Raw genomic sequence first — 26,185 nt, 5'->3', positions numbered from 1 at the left:
GACACAGCCTATATTTCTACTGCCTGACTGTGTTCAACGACTCTGGTCGCTTAGCAACCTCTGTACACAAAGAAGTAAAAAAGACAAGAGTTAACAAACTAAACGCGTGAAACCAATCGGGTGCAGCAGATATAAAAGACGATAAAAAGCATTACAAATATATTACAATGGTAAAGCAAACGATTCAAATCTTTGCCCGTCTGAAACCGACGAAGAAACAGACCGCGGTGAGTGTTTTGCGCTTGAATGTTTTGTTCCTCGAATACTAATATTAATACTAATAATCCTCATTTGTAAGTCGCTTTGGATAAAAGCGTCTGCTAAATGACTAAATGTTAATGAATACATTTACAATACATTTTACATTTCCTTTCCTATCTAAAGAGTTAATACAGTTAAATGCATCTCTTCTCTATCAGGGCCTGCAGTGTTTAATGTCTAATTATGTCTTATAAAAATAATCACATGAATACTACTTGTAAAGCACACTTATAAAACACAAACCTTACTGAGTTCTGATTATTAGCATTGTTTATATATTTGTTTCAATCATATAAGCATGTCTGTAATTTTATTTAGTCTAATATTTTTGTCTTAGTGTAAGGATATATTAATCACAAAGAAGGTGATATACCATTCACATGTCTACATTAGCAAGATTAAGTGTGCTCATGCTTAATGCATCCTCTTGCAGGAGTACTTTGTGGACTGCGAGGAGCAGAGCGGTAGTTTGGAGTTTGTGGTTCCCAGAGACTTGGCAGATGGTGTTATCAACAATAAGAGGGAAAACTACAAATTCAGGTGATGTGGAGGAAAAAATTGAGTTAAATTTAATATAATTAAATTATAGGGTTGTTTCCCAAACATTATCTGCATTTAATAATTTAATAACTGCTTACTATATATAAAATCATGAAAAAGTATTTTTCTCTCTCTGAAAATCTTTTTCAAATTATTCAAATGCTGTGTATTTTGGAATTGCACAACAGACATCAATACGTTTTGTGTATTATTTTGAGAATTGCCACATGTGTACCAGTAAATTTCAAGTCACAGACAAAAGTTGCAAACTTGTAGATTTTTTTTCCTCTTCCACAATCACAACACAATAGTTACACCTTCTTGAATCCTTCAATGCAGGTGCACAAATCCTATTCTATGAATCACAAATCAAGAAACTCGTACGCTCACATGTTGTGCTACTATTGCTGCAGTGAATATGGTGTAAATCACATTAACACACCTGCATAAAAAATGTGAAGTCACGGACAAATTTTGTACATCCGCAATTCAGTATGTGAATTCTTGCAATGAGATTTGCACACTTGTAGAATGCTTGCTACGAGTTTCAAAGCTGTTTTTCACGTGCACATGACAAGTTATGCATGTTCTCCCTGATTTGTGCATCTGTAGAGGCAATGGCAGGCACTGGTCAGAGAGTTTTGGCCAATCAGAGGAGCTAGTGGGCGTCTATCTGCAGGGAGGGGGAAAAAACTTTTGCGAGCTGCTAGCATCTTCCGAAGCAGATAGTGGAAACCAAGGTATGTTTTCTTTTTCTGACATCACTCATCGTTATATTGCAAATTTGTTTATAGTTTATATATTAAACGAGTTTAGCTCCAACTCTGCTAAACTGCAGGACAGTCTCCTTCCAGTACCAAGTTTGCCCATCCCTGCTTAACCTCACAAATAGACTTTATTAAAGATTTTATACCCTTTTATTTAATAGATTATTATTAGTGACATATACGAGATAATTGAATATATTTAAATTATTAAAAAAATGTACAGTATAGCAGTGAGTGATTTCAGAAAAAGAAAGAAAATGTACCTTTATTGGTATTTGCTGCTGTCAGGTACCAATAAAGCTCGCAAATGTTTTTATTATTTTATTTTTCTTCCTGCTCGTCCGGGTGCCTACTGATAAGCACCTAAACTACACTGTAAAGAGATTGCTGTACATTTTACAGTAAAGTACAAACATCCGGGTTCTGAGGGATCCTACGTGTTGATTCGGTTGATTCCTCACGTATAGTGTGAGCAGTCAAATCGCAACTTGACGATCGGACCGTACAGTGAGCGCATAAAAATCGTGAGCTTTGGCTTTACATCGCAAGCGATCTACTCACACAGTGTGAGTTGGTGCCTTGCCGAAATCGCACAGTGTATGCCCGCCTTACAGGATCTGCTGAGATCATTTCAGTAATTCGTCTTGTTAACTCAGGTGAGAATGATGACGAGCACAAGGCTGGAGATCATTATGTCAGGCTGATTGGGTTAGAATGGCAGACTTGACATGTTAAAAGGGACAGATTGATCTCCTGCAGAAAGTATAGTGAATGGACTGCTGAGGACTGGGACAAAGTCATTTCTCCGATGAAGCCCCTTTCCGATTGTTTGGGGCATCTGGAAAAAGGCTTGTCCGGAGAAGAAAAGGTGAGCGCTACCATCAGTCCTGTGTCATGCCAACAGTAAAGCATCCTGACACCATTCATGTGTGGGGTTGCTTCTCATCCAAGGGAGTGGGCTCACTCACAATTCTGCCAAAAAAACACAGCCATGAATAAAGAATGGTACCAACACACCCCCCAACAGCAACTTCTTCCAACAATCCAACTACAGTTTGATGAAGAACAATGCATTTTCCAGCATGATGTAGCACCGTGCCATAAGGCAAAAGTGATAACATGTAACTTAAGTAGCTTGGGGACCAGAATGTTGAAATTTTGGGTTGCTATCATAATCAGTCAGGATTTGGCCCAGAAGTTGATTGAGAGCATGCCCAGTTGAATTGCAGAGGTCCTGAAAAAGAAGGGCCAATACTGACTCTTTGCATAAATGTCATGCAATAGTCATGTAATAGTGGAACAAAGATCTAAAAGCAGTTTAGCAGCAAACCTTTTGAAAACTAATATTTATGTAATTCTCAAAACTTTTGGCCACGACTGTACATTAATACTTAGGTATTTGTGGTCTTAACTTTTAAGAGTATGATCATTTATAACACAAAAATAATATTATATTGAATCTTCTACATTTACTTGTATATTAGGTAAAATCTTATTTTGATGGTCCCCTTATAGTCTGTTGACTATAAGCAAATTTGCAACTGCTTGTCAGCTAACTCTCATCAGAGTATTAGGTCAGGGTAGGAAGAATGTTGACGTACTTGCAAAGTTTTTTATAGTCAGTTTGTCTGTTGGTGGTCCATCAAAATAAAATTAGTTCAAAACAAATTTGTTATATCACACATTAATCTGGTATCTGATCTTATGGCTGTTTGAGAAAAAATATATATTATTGTTATTATTTATAAGTGGTCTTTGTCTGCTGTATGTAAAGTAGCATAAGTAACATGGCAAGATATGTGACTCATAATACATTATAACTATGAGAAATATAGTTGTTACTTAAGTGGATGCAGCATTTTCATTGTGTGTTTTAAATCATCATATTCTTAAAAGCTTTAACCACAAATAAATAAATATTATAATACATTAAAACTGTTCTCATGAATATTCATATGATTATACCTTATAATGTATTATAAATATGGGCTTCATAGAAACTGTGACCAAACATTCAACTAAGATTAAAATATTTGCTCCAACGGTCTTTGTGCTGTAAGCGCTTTGAGATTATTAAATACACTGAATTTTATATTAAATAAATATCCGAATGATATTTATTAATTGAATAAGGAAAGTGCAATTAGTTTATAATCCATCACAAATCATTAAAGGGTTAGTTTATCCAAAAATGAAAATTATGTAATTAAAACCTCTGTTCATCTTCGGAATGGAGGAACAGAAAGCTCTCTGACTAATCCAAGATGAACAGAGGTCTTACGGGTTTGAAACGACATAAGGGTGAGTGATTAATGACATAATTTTCATTTTTGGACGAAGTAACCCTTTAAAGCTCCATTCCTTACATGTAGATCAAACAGTAGAGCAAAGTGCATTGCTGAAATAATTGAGTTGATTCCTAAGGAATGGATAACGATAAACAGAAAGGTTCTTCTGCTCATCAAGCCTGCATTTATTTGATCAAAAATACAGAAAAAAACAGTTATATTGTGAAATATTATTACAACTTAAAATAATAGTTTTATATCTGAATATACTTTAAAAAAAATAATTTATTCCTGTGATGCAAAGCTGAATTTTCAGCATCATTACTCCAGCCTTCAGTGTCACATGTAACATCCAGCCTGATCATTTAGAAATTATTCTAATATTCTGATTTATTATGAGTATTGGAAACAGTTCTGCTGTCTAATATATTTGATTAATAAAAGGTTAAAAAGAACTGCATTTATAAAATATATATATATATATATATATATATATATATATATATATATATATATATATATATATATATATATATATATATATATTCTAATAATATATTTTCTTTACTATCACTTTTAATCAACTTAACACATCCTCGCTGAATAAAAGTATTGATTTTATAAAAAAAATAAAAAAAAAACAAATTACTGACCAGTAGAGTATATTGTTATTACAAAATATTTATATTTTAAAAACATAGCTTTTTTTTTATTTTTTTTTTATTTATTTTTATTCATCAAAGTATCCTAAAAAAGTATCACATGTTCTGAAAAAATATTAAGCAGCAGAACTGTTTCCAACTTTGATAATGAATCATCATATTAGAATGATTTCTAAAGGATCATGTGAAAATGATCCTAAAAATTCAGCTTTGCATCACAGAAATAAATTATAATTTAAAGTATAATACATTTAAAAACAATTATTTTAAATTGTAATAATATATGACAATATTACATTTTTTTCTGTATTTTTGATCAAATAAATGCAGGCTTGATGAGCAGAAGAAACTTCTTTCAAAAACATTAAAAATAGTAATGTTTCCAAACTTTTGGTCTGTACTGTATATATAAATATTTTGGGTTACCTTATTCTGCATTTCAATAAAATGGACTGATGGCCATATGATGAGCCTTTTATAGTTAGCATCTGTGTTTTTGCTCAAAGCCTTTTATAGTTTATGGTAAAAAAAAAAAAAAAAAAAAAAAAATCTTACCATACGACAACAGAAAAGTTCATAATAAAATAAACAACATTTTTAATATTTGTTAACCAATCTTACTACATTAATATATTGCTAGTCCCGTTCTGTGGGTTAGTGAAGAGCAGCAGCCGGTGGAGAGCTTGGCTAATATAGTAGTTGATAGCAGCTTTACTCACCTGTTGTAAGCACCGCTACGAATGGCAATAACAAGAACAGACTCCAATACACCAATATAAAAGACATTGTTTATTAATTTGGTTTTCTTTACTATTTTAACGTTATGCAACATATGTCTGACATATTCTGTGATAAATAGGCAGGGAAGAATTATAAGATTAATTTACTTGGACTAATGTTAACTGACGTTATAACTTACCAGTTGATGTAATCACCGTCATGGCTCCAAAATACACCCTACAACGATAAGATTCACAAACTTTAACATAACAAAAATCGGATAGTGTAGCTCCTCTGATTGGCCCAAACTCTCTGATCTCTGAACAGTGCCCGCCATTGCCTCTACAGATGCACCTATCACTTTTGCACCATTTGTCACACAGATATGTGATGCAAAAGTGAGAACACGCGTAACTTGTCATTTGCACGTAAAAAACAGCTTTGATACTCGTAGCGGCAGATTCACACTGTTGTCATTATGCACTCGTGTTTGAGCTAGAAAAAGCATCCAAGGAAAAAAGTATATTTGTATGAAAACATTCTACAAGTGTGCAGATATAATTGCAAGAATGCACATATTGATTTGCGAATGTACAAAATTTGGCCGTGACTTCACATTTTTTATGCAGGTGAGTGGATGCGTTTGCACCATATTCACTGCAGCAATAGTAGCACAACATGTGAGCATACGAGTTTCTTGATTTGTGATTCATAGAATAGGATTTTCTGCACCTGCAGTGAAGCATTCAAGAAGATGTAACTATTGTGTTTACTGGTACACATGTGTGGCTATTCTCTACAACTACAAATTCCACTGTCACAGACGCTTAGTTATTTTGGACCAAAAGCACCTTCATACTCATTGCTGATACCTCATCCCATAACTATGGCATTAAAAGCTAATACTCATTATTATGTAAAATCACTTGGGACATTTCCTGTTTAAATAATAATAATAATAATAAATTGCTGTATAAATAACAACGTCTTGAAATATTTTAAAATGGAATTAGAGCAGATTAAGTGTTAGTTAGCATACAAATATGTGACCAAAGTTTAAGTAAAACCAAAAGTTGTTTTCATTTGTCTTTAAACAACCTATTTCCACTAAAATATTTCTTCACTACAGGTTTCAGAAGGTTTTTGACCAAACAGCCAGTCAAGAGGAAATCTTTGAGGCAATTGCAAAGCCTGTTGCTGATAAGTGAGTGAAATAAAATTTTCTTTGAACATTTCAGCTTGAAAGGCATGCTTTTGCAAGCATACGTTTCATAAATAAATGTTTATATTAACTGAGAAAACAATAGATATGTACTGTATACTTCTCAAAATGAAGAAAAAAGTATTTAGTATTACTTTAATTAGTAGGGCTGTCACAATTAGTAATTAGTAGGGCTGTCACAATATTAGGTTTTTCATATCACGGCTATTGTGGCCATAAGAATTCACAATATCGATATATCGTGATGTCTATAGAAACCTTGGGGGGGGGGGGGGTATCAGTTTAATTAATTTTTTTTTTTTTCTTTTTCACCCAACGAACATAAGGATACTGCTAAAACAAGGGCACAAGACTCTGGCTTTCTCTGTCATCTTTGAAGATTCTATGACATAAGAAGAGAGAAAATACTGTGAAGTTCAACAGTATGATGAATAAATATTAATCGTGACACTTTACAATAAGTTATCATTTGTTAACATTAATGTATTAACTAATGAATGAACAGTGAACAATGCATTGCACAATTTATTAATCTTTGTTAATGTTAATAAAAATAGAGTCATTTATTGTTCATGTTAGTCTACAGTGCATTAAAGGGTTAGTTCACCCAGATAGGAATTTTATGAAATTAATAACTTACCCTCATGTTGTTTCAAACCCGTAAAACCTCTGTTTATCTTTGGAGCACAGTTTAAGATATTTTAGATTTAGTCCGAGAGCTCTCAGTCCCTCCATTGAAGCTGTGTGTACGGTATACTTTCCATGTCCGGAAAGGTAAGAAAAACATCATCAAAGTAGTCCATGTGACATCAGAGGGTCGGTTAGAATTTTTTGAAGCATCAAAAATGCATTTTGGTCCAAAAATAGCAAAAACTACGACTTTATTCAGCATTGTCTTCTCTTCCATGTCTGTTGTGAGAGAGAGTTCAAAACAAAGCAGCTGGATATCCGGTTCGCGAACTAATCATTCAGTTCACCAAATCGAACTGAATCATTTTAAACGGTTCGCTTCTCTAATACGCATTAATCCACAAATGACTTAACCTGTTAACTTTTTTAATGTGGCTGACACTCCCTCTGAGTTAAAACAAACCAATATCCCAGAGTAATTAATGTACTCAAACAGTACACTGACTGAACTGCTGTGAAGAGAGAACTGAAGATGAACACTGAGCCGATTCAGATAACAAACAATAGACTGACTCGTTCAATGAGTGAAGAACCGATTGCATCAGTTTTTGGATCACCAGTAGTTCTTTCGGACAGTTTGATTCAATAAACCGGTTGAAGAAAACCGGTTCTTTTGCGATCGACATAATGGCGTCATTTGCGATGATTGCCCTTGATTCAAGCCTTCGGATTACCCGTGCTCATAACACTAGCACAGAATCAGTTCAGAATCAATCACCAAAAGAATCAGTTCAGTTCAGACCCCCTGTGTTTCGGTCTGCTTCACGCTGTATCATACATATGCAGTATCATCAGCTCCTCGGTTCACGAATCGGATTAATGCGTATTAGAGATGCGAACCTTTTAAAATGATTCAGTTCGATTTGGTGAACTGAATGATTCGTTCGCAAACTGGATATCCAGCTGTTTTGATTTGAACTCACTCTCACAACAGACACGGAAGAGAAGACAATGCTGAATAAAGTCGTTGTTTTTGCTATTTTTGGACCAAAATGTATTTTCGATGCTTCAAAAAACTGAGACTGAGAGCTCTCGGACTAAATCTAAAATATCTTAAACTGTGTTCCAAAGATAAACGGAGGTTTTATGGTTTTGAAACAACATGAGGGTAAGTTATTAATTACATAAATTTGCTATCTGGGTGAACAAACCCTTTAATGTTTACAAACAACTTGTGATTTTAATAATGCATAAGTAAATACTGAAATTAACATGAAGTAAGATTAATAAAGGCTGTGGAAATATTGTTCATTATTATTTATGTTATTTATATATGTTAACTAACCTTAACTATTGAACCTTATTGAAGAATGACAGCAGATGAGGCATTAAGTGGATGGCACTGAGACCAACTTAACATTTTACAGAGTTTAACGTAGAAATGTGGTCACTCAGTTTTTCAAGATCAGTTTTAATCATGTAATTGTTAATAGAATTGAACAAAGAGATAAACTGTTACTACTGTTGATTGCAAATACAAAAATAAGACGAGTAAAGAAAACGCAGTACTTATTGAAATAATCTTTAATATATAAAAAATAACAGAAAACCGCTGTTAACAGGTTAATATAACATTTACCATTCTATGACTATAATGGCAACTTTGATGAACCTGACTCTCCTCTGAGTAGCTGCGAGCGCTGCGTCTTCTTCTTGTATGACAAGGTGTCAGCATTAAAGGGTTAGTTCACCCAATAATCAAAATTGTCAAGAAATGACCATGAAATGTCAAGAAAGGTAAGAAAAACATCATCAAAGTATTCCATGTGACATCAGAGGGTCAGTTAGAATTTTCTGAAGCATCGAAAATACATTTTGGTCCAAAAATAGCAAAAACTCACACACCCGGAGCAGTGGGCAGCCAATTATGCTGCAGCGCCCGGGGAGCAGTTGGGGGTTCAGTGCCTTGCTCAAGGGCACCTCAGTTATGGTATTGCTGGCCCGAGACTCAAACCCACAACCTTAGGGTTAGGAGTCAAACTCTCGTAGGCCACGACTTACCCACAAAAAAAAAAAAAAAAAGGGTTTGCTAAATGCATAAATACAAATACAAAAACCTAATGCCATTTTAAATGTAATTTAAGCTTTTTATTACTCAGTTACATCTAAGTAATTATCTGTCAATTAATGTAACTTTATATACAGTACTAAACCACAGTGAGACACATAGCATATAGTTAACCTTGAACCTTTTGATAGTGTGCTGGCAGGTTATAATGGCACCATCTTTGCCTATGGCCAGACTGGAAGTGGGAAGACTTTTACAATTACTGGAGGTGCAGAGAACTACAATGATCGAGGGATCATCCCCAGAACTCTTTCGTACCTTTATCAGCATTTCAGCAAGGTCAGTAGACATTTTCATAATATTTCTCCTGAAGGGCATGTATTCAGCAAAAAAAAAAAAAAAAAGGTTAATGAATTAATCTTGGCTAGAATCAGGATTTAGCTGGTGAACTGTTTTGATCTTCCCTGGTATACCTTATTTAGTTCTTTATCTATTTGCAGGACAGCAGCATGATCTATACAACCCACATATCTTACCTGGAAATCTACAATGAGACTGGCTATGATCTACTGAATCCTCAACATGAGGCATCTCGTCTGGAGGACTTACCGTAAGTCTTTGTTTTGACCCTGACTAGTTTATTTAGTATTTCAGATCTGTAACAATCAGACCAGTGCTTCCCAAACTGTAGGCTGTGGCCCCCCGGTGGGCCGCAACGGTATTGCAGGAGGGGCGTGGTTAGGCTAAATCAGGGGTAGGCTAGGCAAGTTCGGTCCTAGAGAGCCGCAGACCTGCAGAGTTCAGCTTCAACCCTAATCAAACACACCTGAACAAGCTCATCAATACATTCAGGATTACTAAGATACAGGCAGGTGAGGTTTTTTTTTTTCAGGGTTGGAGCTGAAATGTGTAGGACTTCGGATCTCTAGGACCGAACTTGCCTACCCCTGGGCTAAATCAAAATATTAAAATAATTAAAATATTCTAATAGTTATACAATGTGATTTTCCACCCTCTTTATTAACTGTGTCGTCAGTGTTGGTATTGTATCAGACACTTGAACTTAAAGGGGGGGGGGGGGGGGTGAAATGCTCGTTTTCACTCAATATCCTGTTAATCTTGAGTACCTATAGAGCAGTACTGCATCCTTCATAACTCCAAAAAGTCTTTAGTTTTATTATATTCATAAGAAAAAGATAGTCTGTACCGATTTTTCCCGAAAAAAACACGACCGGCTGGAGGCGTGACGTGTGGGCGGAGCTAAAGAATCACGAGCGCCAGTAGGCTTTTGCGTTGAGAGCGTTTGGAAGCTGTGACATTACCGTGAGGGAAAAACCATCATTCAAAACAAACCATGGCTTACAGTCAGATTCATCCGTTTATTTATGATCCATAATCAGATCCCGAGGCTGAAACTGAACGAGAGCAGCAGCAGCAATGGCTCGCTCCGAGCGGGGTTCGAACTTGGGTCTCCGATGGGAGGTGGACGCACTAACAAGGAGGCAGAGATATTTTAAGCAGTATTACTCACCGCCTGCGGTTCCAACACATGATCGTGACCCTTTTTCGTTGGGATTGCATCATCCTTAAGAAATAAACAATATGCAAATCCGTCGTCAAACTGGGCCTTGTTTGTAAAACAAGCATCTTCGAAATGCAGGGAACAAACAAAAACACTTGCACAACTCCGTCGATGCTCTGTAAAAATAAACTCCATCCACTGGTCCCTTAATGCTGTTTTTTTTTTTTTTGGTAATCTGTGCAGGGTTTTCTTGCCCTGGCAACCAAAAACACACTCCTTTTGTGACATTTCGCGACGCTCTCGCTCTGATCAGTGAAGTCTGTTGTGCTCTCAGTGCTCTGCTATACGGAGCGCGCGCTCTTCCGGCAGACGTGCCCTCAGGACCCTTATAATGAAATTCCGCTCCATCTAACGTCACACAGAGCCATACTCGAAAAAAACTTTCCGAAACTTGTGACAAACCGGAAGGAGTATTATGGGAACAAAAATACTCCTTCAAACGTACAACTTGATTTTTGAAACTTTGTCCATGTTTAGCATGGGAATCCAACTCTTTAACAGTGTAAAAAACTCAGTATGCATGAAATAGCATTTCACCCCCCCTTTAATATGAAAAACAAGCTCAAATGGAATTAACAAGGTTTTTGGCCGGCGAATGAGGAGATCTGCATTTTGTCTGTCAATAGAACAGCCGCCTCTGAGGAAGGTGCATCGGATTATACGCTTTCATCAACTTTTACAGGTTATATAACATCTATTGTTAATAAATATGGGTGATAGCTTTTCATGTTGTTTATCACATGTGGACAAAATCTCATGATATAAATGATTAGGCACTTATGCACAGGATCTTAAAACGTACAAAGTATGGTTAGACGGCAGATAACCTACTCTGCTCTTCAAACAAACAATAACATTAGCCTTTACAGACATAGTGTTTGAGTAAAGAAAACACTGTACTATTAAAAAATCAGTTTTTATTTATTTAACCTTGTATTGCAAAAAAAAAACAAAAAAACAGAGATCTGTCTCCTCCAGGCTTTGCACGGCACGTCAATCTGAATCGAGACGGCATGAAGGGACAAGGTTTCACTGAGAGCTGGAGGATTCAATGGTGTTACGAAGTTTTAATGACAAGCTCTTTGTAATTCTTATCATTGGTTAAATATTTTTAAAAACTCTCTGTTTTAAAATAATAAAAACTAATTATAATAGAGATATTAAGTTTGGATCATTTTACATGACACACCTGACTGGGCTACCAGAGGCATTGTGCCCATTTAAAGTGCCCCCTCAGATTTTTGAGCCGAGTGGATTTTGAATGCAGCTTCCAAAAGACAAAAAAAAAAAAAAATTGGTGATTAATATTTTCTGTATTACAATTTGAATACATTCGCACCAGTGTGATTAGATCATTCAGTGTGTTGTATCATCAGCTGCTTAATTAAAATCTGCATTTGCTGGCTGGTGCCGGGCATAAGACAGAAGCGTTTGTAAAGCTCTGTGTCATAACCAATCACACACAATGCAGTTGAGCTTATGAATGCAATGACCAATCAAAGGTGTTCAGATGAGTCATCACTAAAATGCAGGTGTTCTTTTTCACTCGCTCACTGACTGAATAACTCTTTCTGACAAATTCTCTCATCAGAAACAACAAAGTACAAATATGTGTATGAATCTGTAAGATATAAATTTCATAGTGTACACAGCTTGAGTGATTTATTTTATTTTATTTTATAATTTTTTTTGGATCAATTTTTTAATGTTATTAACACAATAAATAACTTAAAATATCCATTCTGAATAAAACGCAAGAACATCAACAACAGACATATAATTAATTTGCATATTCCAATGAGAGAAATAAAAAAGTTTAAGTGATTTTGAGTTAAGTGTTGTGAGTTTTTAGGAGTGCTCCAACTAGGCTGTCAGTTAAAATTTTCTTTAATAATGTAACTTGGAATGTTTTTATTTGCAGTAACTTGCAATGTTAAATTCACATTAAATATAAAATCGTATTAAGAATATGTTATGGCATGACATCCATATCTGTTAATTAAGGCAGGTTAATTATATCCATATCTGTTAATTAAAGGAGCCGTATGTAGGATTGTGGCCTAAGCTGGTACTGCAATCACTATAAAAATACTGTAGAGCGGTGTATCCCCTCCCTCTATCCCCTGACTCGAGGTTGCCAGATGAGCTGCAGGATTCAGCAGAAACGTAGGCTGCATCAATGAGCTACCAATGGCAAGTGACGAACAGACGTACACATTTTTTTTCTTCTGTTAACCCTTTCGAGTCGATTAACGCATATATGCGTTTTGAGTCATTTTCTCCTGATAACCCCGAAAAGAACTTAAATTACACTCTCAGTTTTAATCGTACAGATAAGAGCAATACATCAATCGAATCTGTAAAGGGTCTAGTTTTTTTTGGATACAGACATAATAACAAAGAACCTTTGTGCACTTATAAATTAAAGATAACAAACAAAGTGCGCTGTCTGCAGTCTTTGTCTCTGCTGATCGTCATGTACAAACACGTCATTAAAATGAACTGTAACTCCGTGAATACTCAACGAAGAGACATGAGAGAGATATCTATAGAAAGCCTAAAATGTCTACTTTTAAACTAAACAAGTGCTGCCGAAAACAAATATTCTGAGATAAAGTAATCCATATGAAAACAACGCGATGTCTATTTTTCATATCTCCGCTCATTATATCTAATGTGACCACGCCCCCGCGCTTAACGCGCTATTCAGATTCAAACTGAAGCGCGCGGCTTGAATACGCCCACACAGAAGAAAAAGCAGTGAGACTGTTCTTCAAGTTTTTATTTTATTTTACTGTTTGCTTCGCGATGAGAGGAATAAGACATAATTCACCCCAAAAAGGTATGATGTGGTTGAGGATTTGAGAAATGGATTTCCTCAGAAAAAAGAATGAAGCACTTTATTCAACAGGGATCATAAACATGAGTAAGTCTCTTTTTATTTATTTGTACTAGTTTTCACATAAAGTGTAAACATTTTACTAGTCAGACTTTTTCCAAATACTTTTTCCAAACTATAATTCCTGACTAAATGTATAATCAAGTGAAACATTATGAAGTTTCAATAACAATATACAATACTATACCATTCAAAAGCTTGATGTAAATAATATAAATGTGACAAATAGAGATAACTCTAACAAATGTAAAAACAATGCAGTTCTTTCGATTTATTCCCCCTAAAAAAAACTGAAAAATATTCTCAGCTCTTTTCAACATTAATAATAATAATGATGATGATAATAAATGGGGTTTATTTGGTAGAAAATAAGATTGTTAAAAGGATTTCTGAAGGATTGTGTGACTGGAGTAAGGATGCCAAAAAATTTGTTTGAAAGTAAGCTTTGATTGTCCCTAATAAACTGTTTAACTGCTCCCCCAAGTGGATATTAAATTATGTTATGGGATAATTAAATATATTCTTAATGAACTACAAACATAAAATTATATACTTTTATTTTGTTCTCACATTCTTTCTTGTAAGTCCTCCCTCAGAGTGGCACAGTTGAATGAGAGGCTCATTATGCAGCTCATTATGCAGGCCTTTGTCTTCTCAGGTGTAAATCACAATGATATTCATGATAGTTGACGCCTACTCGCATATGACTTTTACCAACAAAAAGTGTCTTAGAAAATTTAAATCAATATATTGTTTTCTGTGAATGAGTAAACAAGATGATTTTCACATAATTTAGAAAGAAAAATTCTAGGCTACAAGCTCCAGTTCTCAACTTTTCCGGCAACCAATTTTATGTATGTGTTTTATTGCCTTATTCAAGTGACTTAACATTTTTTGTTTTTCACTAACCATGCATAACATTTTTTTTCTCAAAAATACAATCATGTACATGCATGCATTTCACATATTATTATAGCACAGTTTGTGCTGATTACAGTGATATTAGACTTTACCCATTTAGATATTTATAAGAAACTGAAAAAAGCACAAATATCAGAGCATGACAAAACTTCTCCAGGCCCCAAAAATACCCTTAGACTCCAGAGGGTTAATTATGTTTATGCTTCATGAGAGATATTTCGATAAGTAATTATGTATTTTAAACCAAGTATCTTAGGTTGACTGCCCTCCGCCAAGAGGACAATGAAGTGGGTGCCCTGGCTCAGGTGTTCTGGTCCCTGGCCGAGGGCATGGGCTACAACGACGCGGCCCTTAAAGACTATTTCAATGGCGGGCTGGATGATCCAGTGTCTCAGGAGGAGATGGCGCGGTTAGAGACATTGGAATTCTGGGAATTCCTGCGCTACCTGCAGCATCGGTGTCGGTGGGATGCCCCAGCCACTCCTGTCTCTTCCGGCGGGGTGGTCGTCAGCCCAGCACCACTGCCCAGGATGGCTACCAGCCAAGCGCCACAGCACAAGATGGCCGCTAACCCAGCGCCAATGCCCAAATTGGCCACCGATCCAGCGCCACAGCCCAAGATGGCCGCCAGCCCAGCGCCACAGCACAAGATGGCTGTCAGCCCAGCGCCACAGCCCAAGATGGCCGCCAGCCTAGCGCCACAGCACAAGATGACTGTCAGCCCAGCGCCACAGCACAAGATGGCCGTTAACCCAGCGCCAATGCCCAAATTGGCCACCAGTCCAGCGCCACAGTACAAGATGGCCGTCAGTCCAGCGCCACAACCCAAGATGGCCACCAGCCTAGCGCCACAACCCAGGATGGCCGCCAGTCTAGCGCCGCTGCACAGGATGACAGTCACAGCTGACCCTCTGAAGTCGAGTCAGGTTCCAGTGAACTCTCCATAGTCGAGTCAGGTTCCAGTTGACCCTCCAGAGTCGAGTCAGGTTCCAGTTGACCCTCTGGAGTCGAGTCAGGTTCCAGTTGACCCTCCGGAGTCGAGTCAGGTTCCAGCGAACTCTCCAGAGTCGAGTCCGGTTCCAGCGAACTCTCCAGAGTCGAGTCGGGTTCCAGCGAACTCTCCGGAGTCGAGTCGGGTTCCAGCGAACTCTCCGGAGTCGAGTCGGGTTCCAGCGAACTCTCCGGAGTCGAGTCAGGTTCCAGCGAACTCTCCGGAGTCGAGTCAGGTTCCAGCGAACTCTCCGGAGTCGAGTCAGGTTCCAGTGAACTCTCCGGAGTCGAGGTTGGTCACCGTTGACCTTTCAGAGTCAAGTCAAGTCACTGGTGATTTTCAAGGACTGAGTCAAATCACTGGTGATTTTCAAGGACTGAGTCAAGTCACTGGTGATTTTCAAGGACTGAGTCAAGTCACCGGTGATCTTCATGAACAAAGGCAAGTCACCTCTGATCTTCATGAACAAAGGCAAGTCACCTCTGATCTTCATGACAAAAGGCAAGTCACCATTGATCTTCATGAGCAAATACAAGTCACCAATGATCTTCATGTACGAATACAGGTCACCAATGATCTTCATGAGCAGTGTCAGGGCAGCACCGATCTTCTGGAGTCCAGTAAGGACACCAGGGGATTACCAGAGTTTAGTCGTCCCGTTGGTCCGGCCGCACGGAGGTCTGCTCCGCCTTGGGGGGCTCTGGTCCTGACCACATGGCTGTGGTTCTCTGCTCCGCCCTGGGGGCCTTCCGCCCTGACAACACGGTTGTGGTGGTCTTCCGCTCCGCCCTGGAGGACTCACGGTCTGTCTGAGTCTGTGTTACGGAGTCCTTGTTTGAATGTTAATTCATGTCCGTCAGTTCTTGCCTTGCCTTGCCTTGTGTTCGTGTCTTGTTTATGTGGATTGATGTTTTGGTTTCAACCCCTGTCTGGACTGTGTATTCTCTTCAGATTACCCCTTAATAAATGACTTACCTGCAATGGGTTCTCTCTCCTCGTTTCCTTGTATCACCGATCGTGACAAAAATAAAATGGATATCTGAATGCCTTATATTTTATTTTATGTATTTCATTTTATTATTTTATCTGTTATGCATCTTTTAAGCAAAAGCAATTTTCTATTTGTGAATTCTGTTCATCAACAATGGAAATAAAACATTCTGATCCTGATTCTCAAAACAACAGAGAAATGTTAGTTAGCTTTAATGGCTTTGACACACATGTAGGTTTAGCTAGCTAACATACCCTTGTATTTGAACAAAATTGCTACTCGCAATAGACAATAATAGACCATAACATATGAAAGGGAATGACCAGCATGATTGGTCCACAAGGCGGTGCTGGTTGCATTTGAGGTACAGGTCATGGGGTTTCTCAGATTTTGCTTGAGCATTAGCCTCGATAGTAGTCGTGTCTCCTTCATTGCGTATTTTTATATTTTGAATGTATCCCTCCACTGCATACTGTAACCCCTTTTGCCTCGATCTGGAGGATATCGCGGAGGTATTGCTCCAAAAAAGGTCACTGACACGCACTGGTATACCTCTCCCCGACATGGAAATATGTCGCGCTGGTCGTGTTTGACCATTTGTTTGTCGGCGGTAGCAACAGTAACTAAGGGGGGCGGGGCTCGGCGAAAGGCTAATTACGTTTCAAATTGCCATAATGGGCGTGGTAATGTTGTTTTCCTCAGCGTCTCAGCATAATGACAGGGAAACAGGCTCCTGTAATGCATTGCTAATGTTAGCATACGTCCATGTGAGCTAACGTTATGTTACTTTGCACAAACATGCATAACTTTGTTCGAATGTCATGAATATATGAAATGTCCATTGACATCAAGTACAAGTTAGCCAAGCATAGATTAATCTTACCTGTCCAGGTGAAAATTAGCAACGTTGGCGTCTGTGTTCAAATTCTTCTCCATTTTCAGCCGTCTCCATCTTTCAAAAGCATCTCCAATACAAATTCTGGTTTTATTTTGGACTTTTTCACAACGAATTTCTGAATTATAACGAGGTCTTTTTGATTTAGTAACATTAGACATTTTTATCCGACTGGAGTTAGGGTAGGTTACAGCAAAGCTGGCAACACGGATCCCGAAACACTACTGACTTTGTGATTGGTAGATAGGTGGAGGGAGGCGCGTCAGGCCAAAACACAAAATGACAACATCAACATCAGTTGAGGGCTGCAAGTCCACTTTTTAAACGACAATATCCTGGTCGGACTACTGTTGTCAGTGATATAAGTATTTGAAATTAACATGATTTCTTAATGTCTAGTGACACATCAGGGCCATTTTATGATTAATTGAAATAGATTTCTTACATACAGTTCCTTTAACAGGCAGGTTTTTTATGCATATTACATTATTATGTTACTTTGACCATCGCCCACTATAGATCATAATCTATAAAGGTGAGAATTAATATATTTCATAATAATTCAGGTAAATAAAATAATAATAATAATAAATGAGGTTTTATTAACAAAGTTCGGGAGGAGCACATTCAGATAATTAACCCTTAAGGCGCCAGGGTTTTTTGGAAAAAATGTTGTATTCTGACATCAAGATTTCAAAAGCTTGTGGCTTGAAAGGGCTTAAAGATAGAGATCTACTGTCAATTAGAAAAATGTTTGGCATGATTGAAAGTTTATGTGGGGTGTAAATATACTAATCTAATTTGCATATTATGACGTCACCAGGGGCGGCTATCTCGAATTTCATAATATTCAGGAAATATTAGATATTGAATTGATGTTTGAACATATTTGCATGTTTTTGTGTGTGTGTGTGTGTGTGTGTGTGTGTGTGTGTGTGTCTTTTTGAATCCTCATTCCAAATTATCAGAAAAGAGGAAGCCAACAATAAAACAGCAGAAAGTACTAAATTATTACTATATTACTACACTATATAGTAGTAAAACACGTGAACAGTAGCCTACTTTTTGATCAGTTCATCAGTAATATTCAGGAAATAATAGATATTGAATGGATTTTTGAATATATTTGTATGTTTTTGTGTGTGTGTGTGTGTGTGTGTGTTTGTGTCTTTTTTATCGTCATTCCAAATTATCAGAAAAGAGGAAGCCAACAATAAAACAGGAGAAAGTACTGAGGAAGTAAACATCACCAGGGATGCACCTTTGCATTCCGCCGGTCCCACGACCATCCCTCCTACGCCGGACGTCGCACCTGAAACCCATCAAAAAAAAACATCAAATGTAATAATCTTCAATCCGCCCTCATAGAACCTGAAGTTGTAAACAAACTAATCTGCTGGATTTTGGCAAACAACTACGCCATCATGACCTCATTCACCTGCTAGACGATTTTTTTATAATCTCACCTTCCAATGCCATCCCAGCCGCGCACATCCTCACAGTCCAAAAAGTTTTTTTCTGAGCAAGGAATTTCTATTGCAGAGGAAAAAACCATGAGCCCTGCAACATCCATTGAGTTCCTAGGAATTAATTTGGATTCAGACAAATTTCAAGCATCCCTGCCCAAAGAGAAAATTGACCGAATAATTCTCATCTCTTCTACTCTCCTTGAAAAATCTAATTGTTCAAAACACGAACTCTTATCCCTGCTCGGACATTTAAACTTCGATATGGGCATCATTCCACAGGCCCGCCCTTCATATCTTCATATCTTCATATCACTCGTGTCCTCTGTCCACTCGCTAGAGGACCTCACTTCCATAACTCAAGCATGTTGTGACTAGGGGTGCTCCGATCACAATCGGCCAATCGTTAATGCGCATCTCGTCAGTAAAGCCGGTTCTCTAATCAGCGGTTAATTCCATCAGGTGCGTGATTTCACATAGAGCAGCTGTTACTACACAGCGCCGTTGTTAACTGAGAAGATGCGCCAAAAAATGCTGAAAATGAAGTGGATTTGCGCATCTTCTCTATTAACAATGGCTCTGTGTAGTAACAGCTGCTTTATGTGAAATCACGCACCTGATGGAATTAACCGCTGATTAGATAACCGGCTTTACTGACGAGATGCGCATAACGATCGGCCGATCGTGATCGGAGCACCCCTAGTTGTGACAAACTCAGGCTATAGTTAACATTTTTAAACCAGTGGAATGGCCTGTCATTTTTCTACAACAACCTCGTTTCATCCCCGACCGATATCAAACTGTACACAGACGCCGCCCCCTCAATCGGTTTCGGGTTATTTTTTCAAGGTCATTGGTTGGCGGCTCCATGGCCACCGCAGCTCCAGGACTTATCTCAATCCTCAGCTCTATTCGAGCTTTACCCTCTCGTAGTAGTAGATTTTCTGTGGGGGAAAGAATGGGCCGCTAGTGGCATTTTAGTGCATTGTGACAACGACGCAACAGTGCATTGCATCAAAGGCTGTTCCCATTCTCCTGCTCTAATGCCACTCTTAAGGCATCTCACCTGGATTTCACCTTGCGACCAATTCATCATAATTTTTAAACACATCTCTGGGTCAGAAAACCAAATCGCTGACTCCCTGTCTCGTTTTCTGTTTCAGAAATTCAGGACGCTGGCTCCAGAGGCGGATCAATAATCAACTCCAGTACCTCGCTATTCAGAACTAATATTCCCCTAACCCACCCGTTAAAACCCCTGCTTGACGCATCGTTCGGCACTATCTTCCAAGCAGTTTCTCCCAGGACCCTCCAATCCTATGTTGGAGTTTTAAAACATTCCATGTCTCTTCTAACATGCCTTTCCCTGATTTTTCTTTTCTTTCAGTCACCTCTTTTATTTTCTATCTAATAGCATTTAGGGTCTTCAAGTTGGGTCCATCAAAGGTTACTTGGGTGGCATCCAGTTTTTCCGTTAATTGATGTATGGCGGTCCTTCCTCTAAGATAAACAATTCACAAACCTCCCTCCTGATCAGAGGGATCCAAAGATCCCAGCCCACCCGTCCCGATGCTAGGCAACCCATAACGCTAGACATTCTCACCAAATGTATTTACGCCCTCCGCACAGGCTAGCAGCCCATCAGTACTGCTCACACACTCAATGCCATCTTTATCTTAGCCTTTTTTGATTTTCTTAGATGCTCGGAACTCGACATCACTTTCAAATTCAACCCAAAAATCCACCCCACCATCTCAGACTTATCAGTACTAGATGGTGAAACAATTCCATATTTGATCAAACAGTAAAACCGACCAAACCAAAAAAGGTAATTTCATCTACTTTTTTAACATCTCATCGACAATCCAACCATACCAGTCAATTCTAGCATAATTGCAATAACTCTCAGGCTAAATCTCCTCTGGAACCCCTATTCAAACTGTGACACGTTTTTGGTTCCAGAGACACCTCAAATATGTTCTCCAACAGTCAGGCATTCCAGTAGAGAATTTTTCAAGTCACTCATTCAGTATCGGGGCAGCAATTTTAGCAGCCCAAAAAGGTCTCTCCCAACAGCAGATCCAAGCCCTTGGGAGAAGATCCCCAGATGCTTTCCATATCTATACCATTATCAACCGATTCCACATTAAGAAAGCCCACCAAACTCTTATTGATAAAAAAAAAGCATTTAGTCTTACAGCTGACACAGCAAGAACTTTCCCGGTAGAGCACTTACGTTTCTCTTTAGTCCAGCGAGCATTTGGTCTCAAAGCGGATGCAGCGAGAACTTTCCCGGTAGCGAACTTACATTTTCTCTTTCCTCCAGCGAGATTTGGTCTCACAGTGGACGCAGTGTGAGAAAATCTCACGGTCAACCACTCATTTTTCTCTTTCCATTTTCTCTTCTTGTGCAGCAAACATTTGGTCTCACAGCGGATGCAGCGAGAACTTTCCTGCTAGAGCACTTACGTTTTCTCTTTCGCCCAGCGACTGAAAAAAATTTTTTTAGAGCCATCTCTTTACCCTGGCTTACACATAACACACTAATATGCTTCTAATATCCAAATCCGTTAAAGGACTTTTAGGCTGCATTAATTTGTTAAACCAGAACCGGGAACACTTCCAATAACACCCAATGTACTTGCTACATCATTAGAAAAATTGCATCTAATTTTTGTCTGTTTCTCTCTTATTTCGAGGTCACCGTAGCCACCAAATTGTAACGGTGGTGGCCTTGTCTCAAAATATAACACAAATCTAATACCTCCCCACAATTTTTTTTTTTTTTTAATCACTTCTTAAGCAGGAATCGAACAGAACATCCTAACCGCCAGACTACACCTTACTCTTAGTGATGACTGCACGCAGACTTTAGTTGGCTTTCTGACTGAAAGCCAAGCTGGCAGCACGGGTGGCCAAAGTGACTCCTAATTGAATCTGGTTTCTCCCAAGGGCTTTTCTCCATTCTGTCACCGATGGAGTTTTTGTTCCTTGCCGCTGTCGCCTCTGGCTTGCTTAGTTGGGATCAATTATACGTGATATCGTTGACTTGATTGCAAAGGAGTACACAGATACTATTTAAACTGCACTGAGATGATGACATCACTGAATTCAATGATGAAGTGCCTTTAACCTGTTAGCCTGCACCCCGACGCCCGCGTCCTCAATGCCCCTCAACTCGCACGTGTAAGTGTTTACAAGTAGATTAAATGAAACAGGACAAATTTAATCTCGACAAACTATATATCATTATAAAGATCTAAGCCTCAAGCATCGACGACAGGTCGCTGTTTTTCAATGGAAAGCTTATTAAGACTGTATTTGCTACATTTGTGTAAGCAGTACACATAAAAACATGAATAATGGAAATGCAGTACATACCAGATTAGTCGTAATAACGATTAATAAACACATCCACAGCTGTAAATCCCGGTTTATTTAGAAAGGCAAGGTTCCACCGAATGACATCTCATGGAGCACGTTCGGTCCAACAAAGCAATTATGTTGTAATATGGATCATAATTCCTTTCTTTTCGTTTCAGTTATTCAGCGACAGGACTGCTTGTGTCCGTTATGGAATAACTCACGCTAAGAAACTGCTTCTTGGTAGTAAAAAAACGGCATGGTTTTGCAGCGTATAGTATCACAAACAGAATGAGACGATCCACCAAAAAAAAGTGAATGAAAGATAGTATATTTGAATTCTGGCACTTGTCAGCTGATGGAGGCATAACTTCTAGCGATCACCTTTTTCTTTGTTTTATTTTTCAATAGTTTTGTGTGTGAGAGTGTGTTTTATGTTGAATGTGAATGTATCTGCATGATTACCATCTGTCTGAGTACAAATCAGCGCACATCAGCTCGCTATTACTGTATGATCACGGCTATCAAAGCGAACACGTCTATATGAATAGAGAAGTAAATTATTTACTTTATGGTGCATTTGTATTGTATTGTATCCATCTGTATAAGTGGCCATCGGCACATCGCACCTATTTGCATTGTAATTCATTGTAAATGCTGAATTTCTAGCAATCTCTGGATTTTCTGTAATTGGCACACATTTTTTTTTTATTTTATTATTATTCTTATTTTTCTTACTACAATTATTCTTATTGAATTTTTCTAGTGCTCAAATAAATCACTTATATTATGTCTTAGTTTCTGTCTAGTGCTTTATTATTGAAAAAAAAAATATGCATTGGTATGTTTAATGACTAAATAATTTGTAGAAGCCTTCAATACAGTTGGTAAATATTTTTTAATGTTGGGGGGGTGGGGCGTGTAGACAAAGTCTCTTAAAAATATTTTTTTTATGTGTAATTTTTCATTATGTCTTATTCAGATTTGAAATAGAAATGCATGAGACATGTGACTTTCAAACCATTGCTGTTCTAGATTGCTCCAGGACTGATTTCATGTATTTTTATATCAAATAAAAAAATATAAAAAAAAAAAAAAAAATCAAGGCATTTTAGTGTCTATAACTTTTAATATTTTTGAGCATTATAAAATCTGGTTGATAAAAAGTAAAGCCCAAAGTGTCTTCTTTCCAAAGACACCAAAATTATATTTGTAACACTAGGGTGTAATGATATCACCAACCGAACCGAAAGATCGCGATGCACCACCCACGATACGAATCGCGGAACTCTCATGGCATACCGCGGTACTCTCACGCCTCCTGCTGCCCATTGTTGAGGTTAATGTCACTTATCTCTTACTAACAAATCTATTAGTTTAATCAATTTTATTTCCATACATTTTATTAAATTGTATTGGTAATGACTAAAGAGCTTTTTAAACGCTGTTCTAAATATTATATTCCAAAGTTACTGTTTTCCAAGTGCACGTCATGTCACGTGACTTGGGAGTGAGCGTCACACTCGGTTACTACTGCATACGCAGGATGGCTGCTCCGCCATGAGATTGCAGATCCCACGGACACATTTAAGTGTCTTGTTTGGTAACATTTTGGTTTTCCAGTGGAGTACAAGAATGGAATTTGTGTCGTAGACAAAGCACACACAATCTGTCTTAACTGTTTCTCAAAACTTACTTGTATGACAGGAAACACGTCTAACATGAAAGCGCATCTCCGGAGACATCACCCCAACATTAATATTAGCGGCACACGTGAGAAGCCTCAAAAACAGGGACACTAACTCAGACACATAGGCAATAGGTGTTTTCATGGCACTAGATAATGCAGCAGTTTTCCGTTGTTGAGAATGATGGATATCATTCATAACTCATACAAAAATGAACCGACACTCAGTGAAAACATGCCTCACAGAAATAATAAATATATCTATAGAAAGCTGTAAATGACTACTTAACGAAATAAAACAAATCTAAAACAAAAACTCTCATTATAATCATAATCTGTGAAGATCTTCTCGACGCATCTAATGAGGAAATCGCGAGACAGGCAACTTCATCCTTGCGACACAGACTCAGAAAACGCTAGTTTATTAGTAAATAATTGAAATATCTCCATACTATTTACCAGTCACATTTATGGTAATTACTTTTGCCGGTGCTTTGCGGCAAGCTTGAGCCTATTGCTTGTATTGGAACGCAGAACTGTTCAGCTGCGCTGCTGCTGCGGGACACTAAACACTGTCGAGTCGCTCTTCACGCAGTAGCGCGGTCTCGCGTTGTTTCCACCAGCACGGCAAATTTGTTTCATCACTTATTAATGGATGTCTAAAATATAAAAGTAAGGAGAAGTATAAAACAGTCAGTAGGCCCGGCCCGCGTCTGAACTATGACGTTAAATTTGGTCACAGAGAAGCAGTTAGATGTGGCATCCAGCAGTGATGATCCTCCAGCAAAAAAGGCACCAATCTCTGAACTGTTTGGAAAGTTATTTCCAGTGGAGCCGGCACTCCTGGGGCCTGTTCTTCGTACGTTGCTTATTACATCTGAGATCAAATGACACATCCAAGATGATATCATCGTGCTAATCCTGATCCGGCTAATTGGGTTCTTCGAACACACCTGCTGTGTATGATTAGTATCGCTGGATTGAGTTATCTGACATAATTGCGCATTCATGTGTTGTCTTAAAAGGGGATATGTATCGATACTCAAAACCATGATCAGCAGTGCAGCGATTGGCTGGTGGCAAGACGGCAATGTAATGACGTCAAATAATTTAAAATGACACCTAACGACTTTTATAATGAAACAGCCAAGCAAACAAAACTACATAAATGTTATAATAGATACATGAAACATATAATAGATACATATTTTTATTTTATTAGAATTTTTTTCATGATTCCCAATAATTTATATTCGCAATTTATAATAGTTGTGCAGTCTTTACATTTTTATTTCAATGTAGAAATTATCTATTCATTTCTGTGACGGCTCGTAAGAGAGGAGGAAGCAATTGCAGGTAATTAGAATGGTTGTTTATTGATGGTAGAAAATACAGCGAAACTGAAGGATGAAGGCACAGTCCAGGATGTGGACAATGGTGACGGAAGGTCTACAGTGGCGTGAGAAGTGCTGGATGGTGAAGTCGGTGGTGACGGTGTGGACGGTCAATGGATGAAACCAGGAAGTGACCGGAACACTCACACGAAGACGACAACACGAACACAATCCAGAACACTAACACGGGAGACGTGGTCCAGGTGCGGTGACACCTCTGGACTAGTGCGTGTGCGGAGGGGACCGAAACCTCGGATTCCGTACTGACAAAATTAGGTGGTTGGTACCCTAAACTACACTTAAATGGAGACATGCCCGTAGATGACACTGGCAAAGAATTGTGTGCGTACTCCACAATTGAGAGTTGCTGACACCAGGACGAAGGATTATTGGAAGCCAAACATTGCAAAACCCTTTCGACATCCTGATTGGCTCGCTCGGTTTGACCATTGCTCTGGGGATGGAACCCGGACGAAAGACTAACAGTCGCTCCTAACAATTTACAGAATTCTCGCCAAAATCTGGACACAAATTGGGGACCCCTGTCAGAAACCACGTCTGTCGGAAGGCCATGTATACGGAAGACGTGGTCAATGACAGCTACCGCTGTTTCCTTGGCTGATGGCAATTTGGGCAAGGGAATGAAATGAGTCGTCTTCGAGAACCGGTCCACTACGGTTAAAATCACCGTATTGCCCTTAGAGGGCGGGAGGGCGGTAATGAAATCTAGCGAGATGTGGGACCAGGGTCTCGAAGGGACAGACAGCGGTAAGAGTAACCCCTCTGGAGGTCGATTGGAAGTCTTCCCAATAGCGCAAACCGAACAAGCCAAGACGAA

At 38.3% G+C, this 26,185-nt stretch overlaps 1 protein-coding gene across 1 annotated transcript in view; it reads left to right on the top strand.

Moving 5' to 3' along the window:
* Nucleotides 1-40: 40 nt before the first annotated feature.
* kif6 (kinesin family member 6) overlaps nt 41-26,185 on the top strand; it is a 264,616-nt gene continuing 238,471 nt past the window's right edge. The window contains exons 1-5 of the mRNA XM_052620016.1: nt 41-227; nt 695-801; nt 6,368-6,442; nt 9,350-9,497; nt 9,659-9,768. Coding sequence (XP_052475976.1) covers nt 168-227; nt 695-801; nt 6,368-6,442; nt 9,350-9,497; nt 9,659-9,768 — 500 coding nt within the window. The 5' untranslated portion in view covers nt 41-167. The remainder of the gene's footprint in view (nt 228-694; nt 802-6,367; nt 6,443-9,349; nt 9,498-9,658; nt 9,769-26,185) is intronic.

This window comes from Carassius gibelio, chromosome A17 (genome assembly GCF_023724105.1).
Source record: "Carassius gibelio isolate Cgi1373 ecotype wild population from Czech Republic chromosome A17, carGib1.2-hapl.c, whole genome shotgun sequence".
NCBI lineage: Eukaryota > Metazoa > Chordata > Actinopteri > Cypriniformes > Cyprinidae > Carassius > Carassius gibelio.
This window is presented reverse-complemented; position numbering and strand designations above follow the sequence as displayed.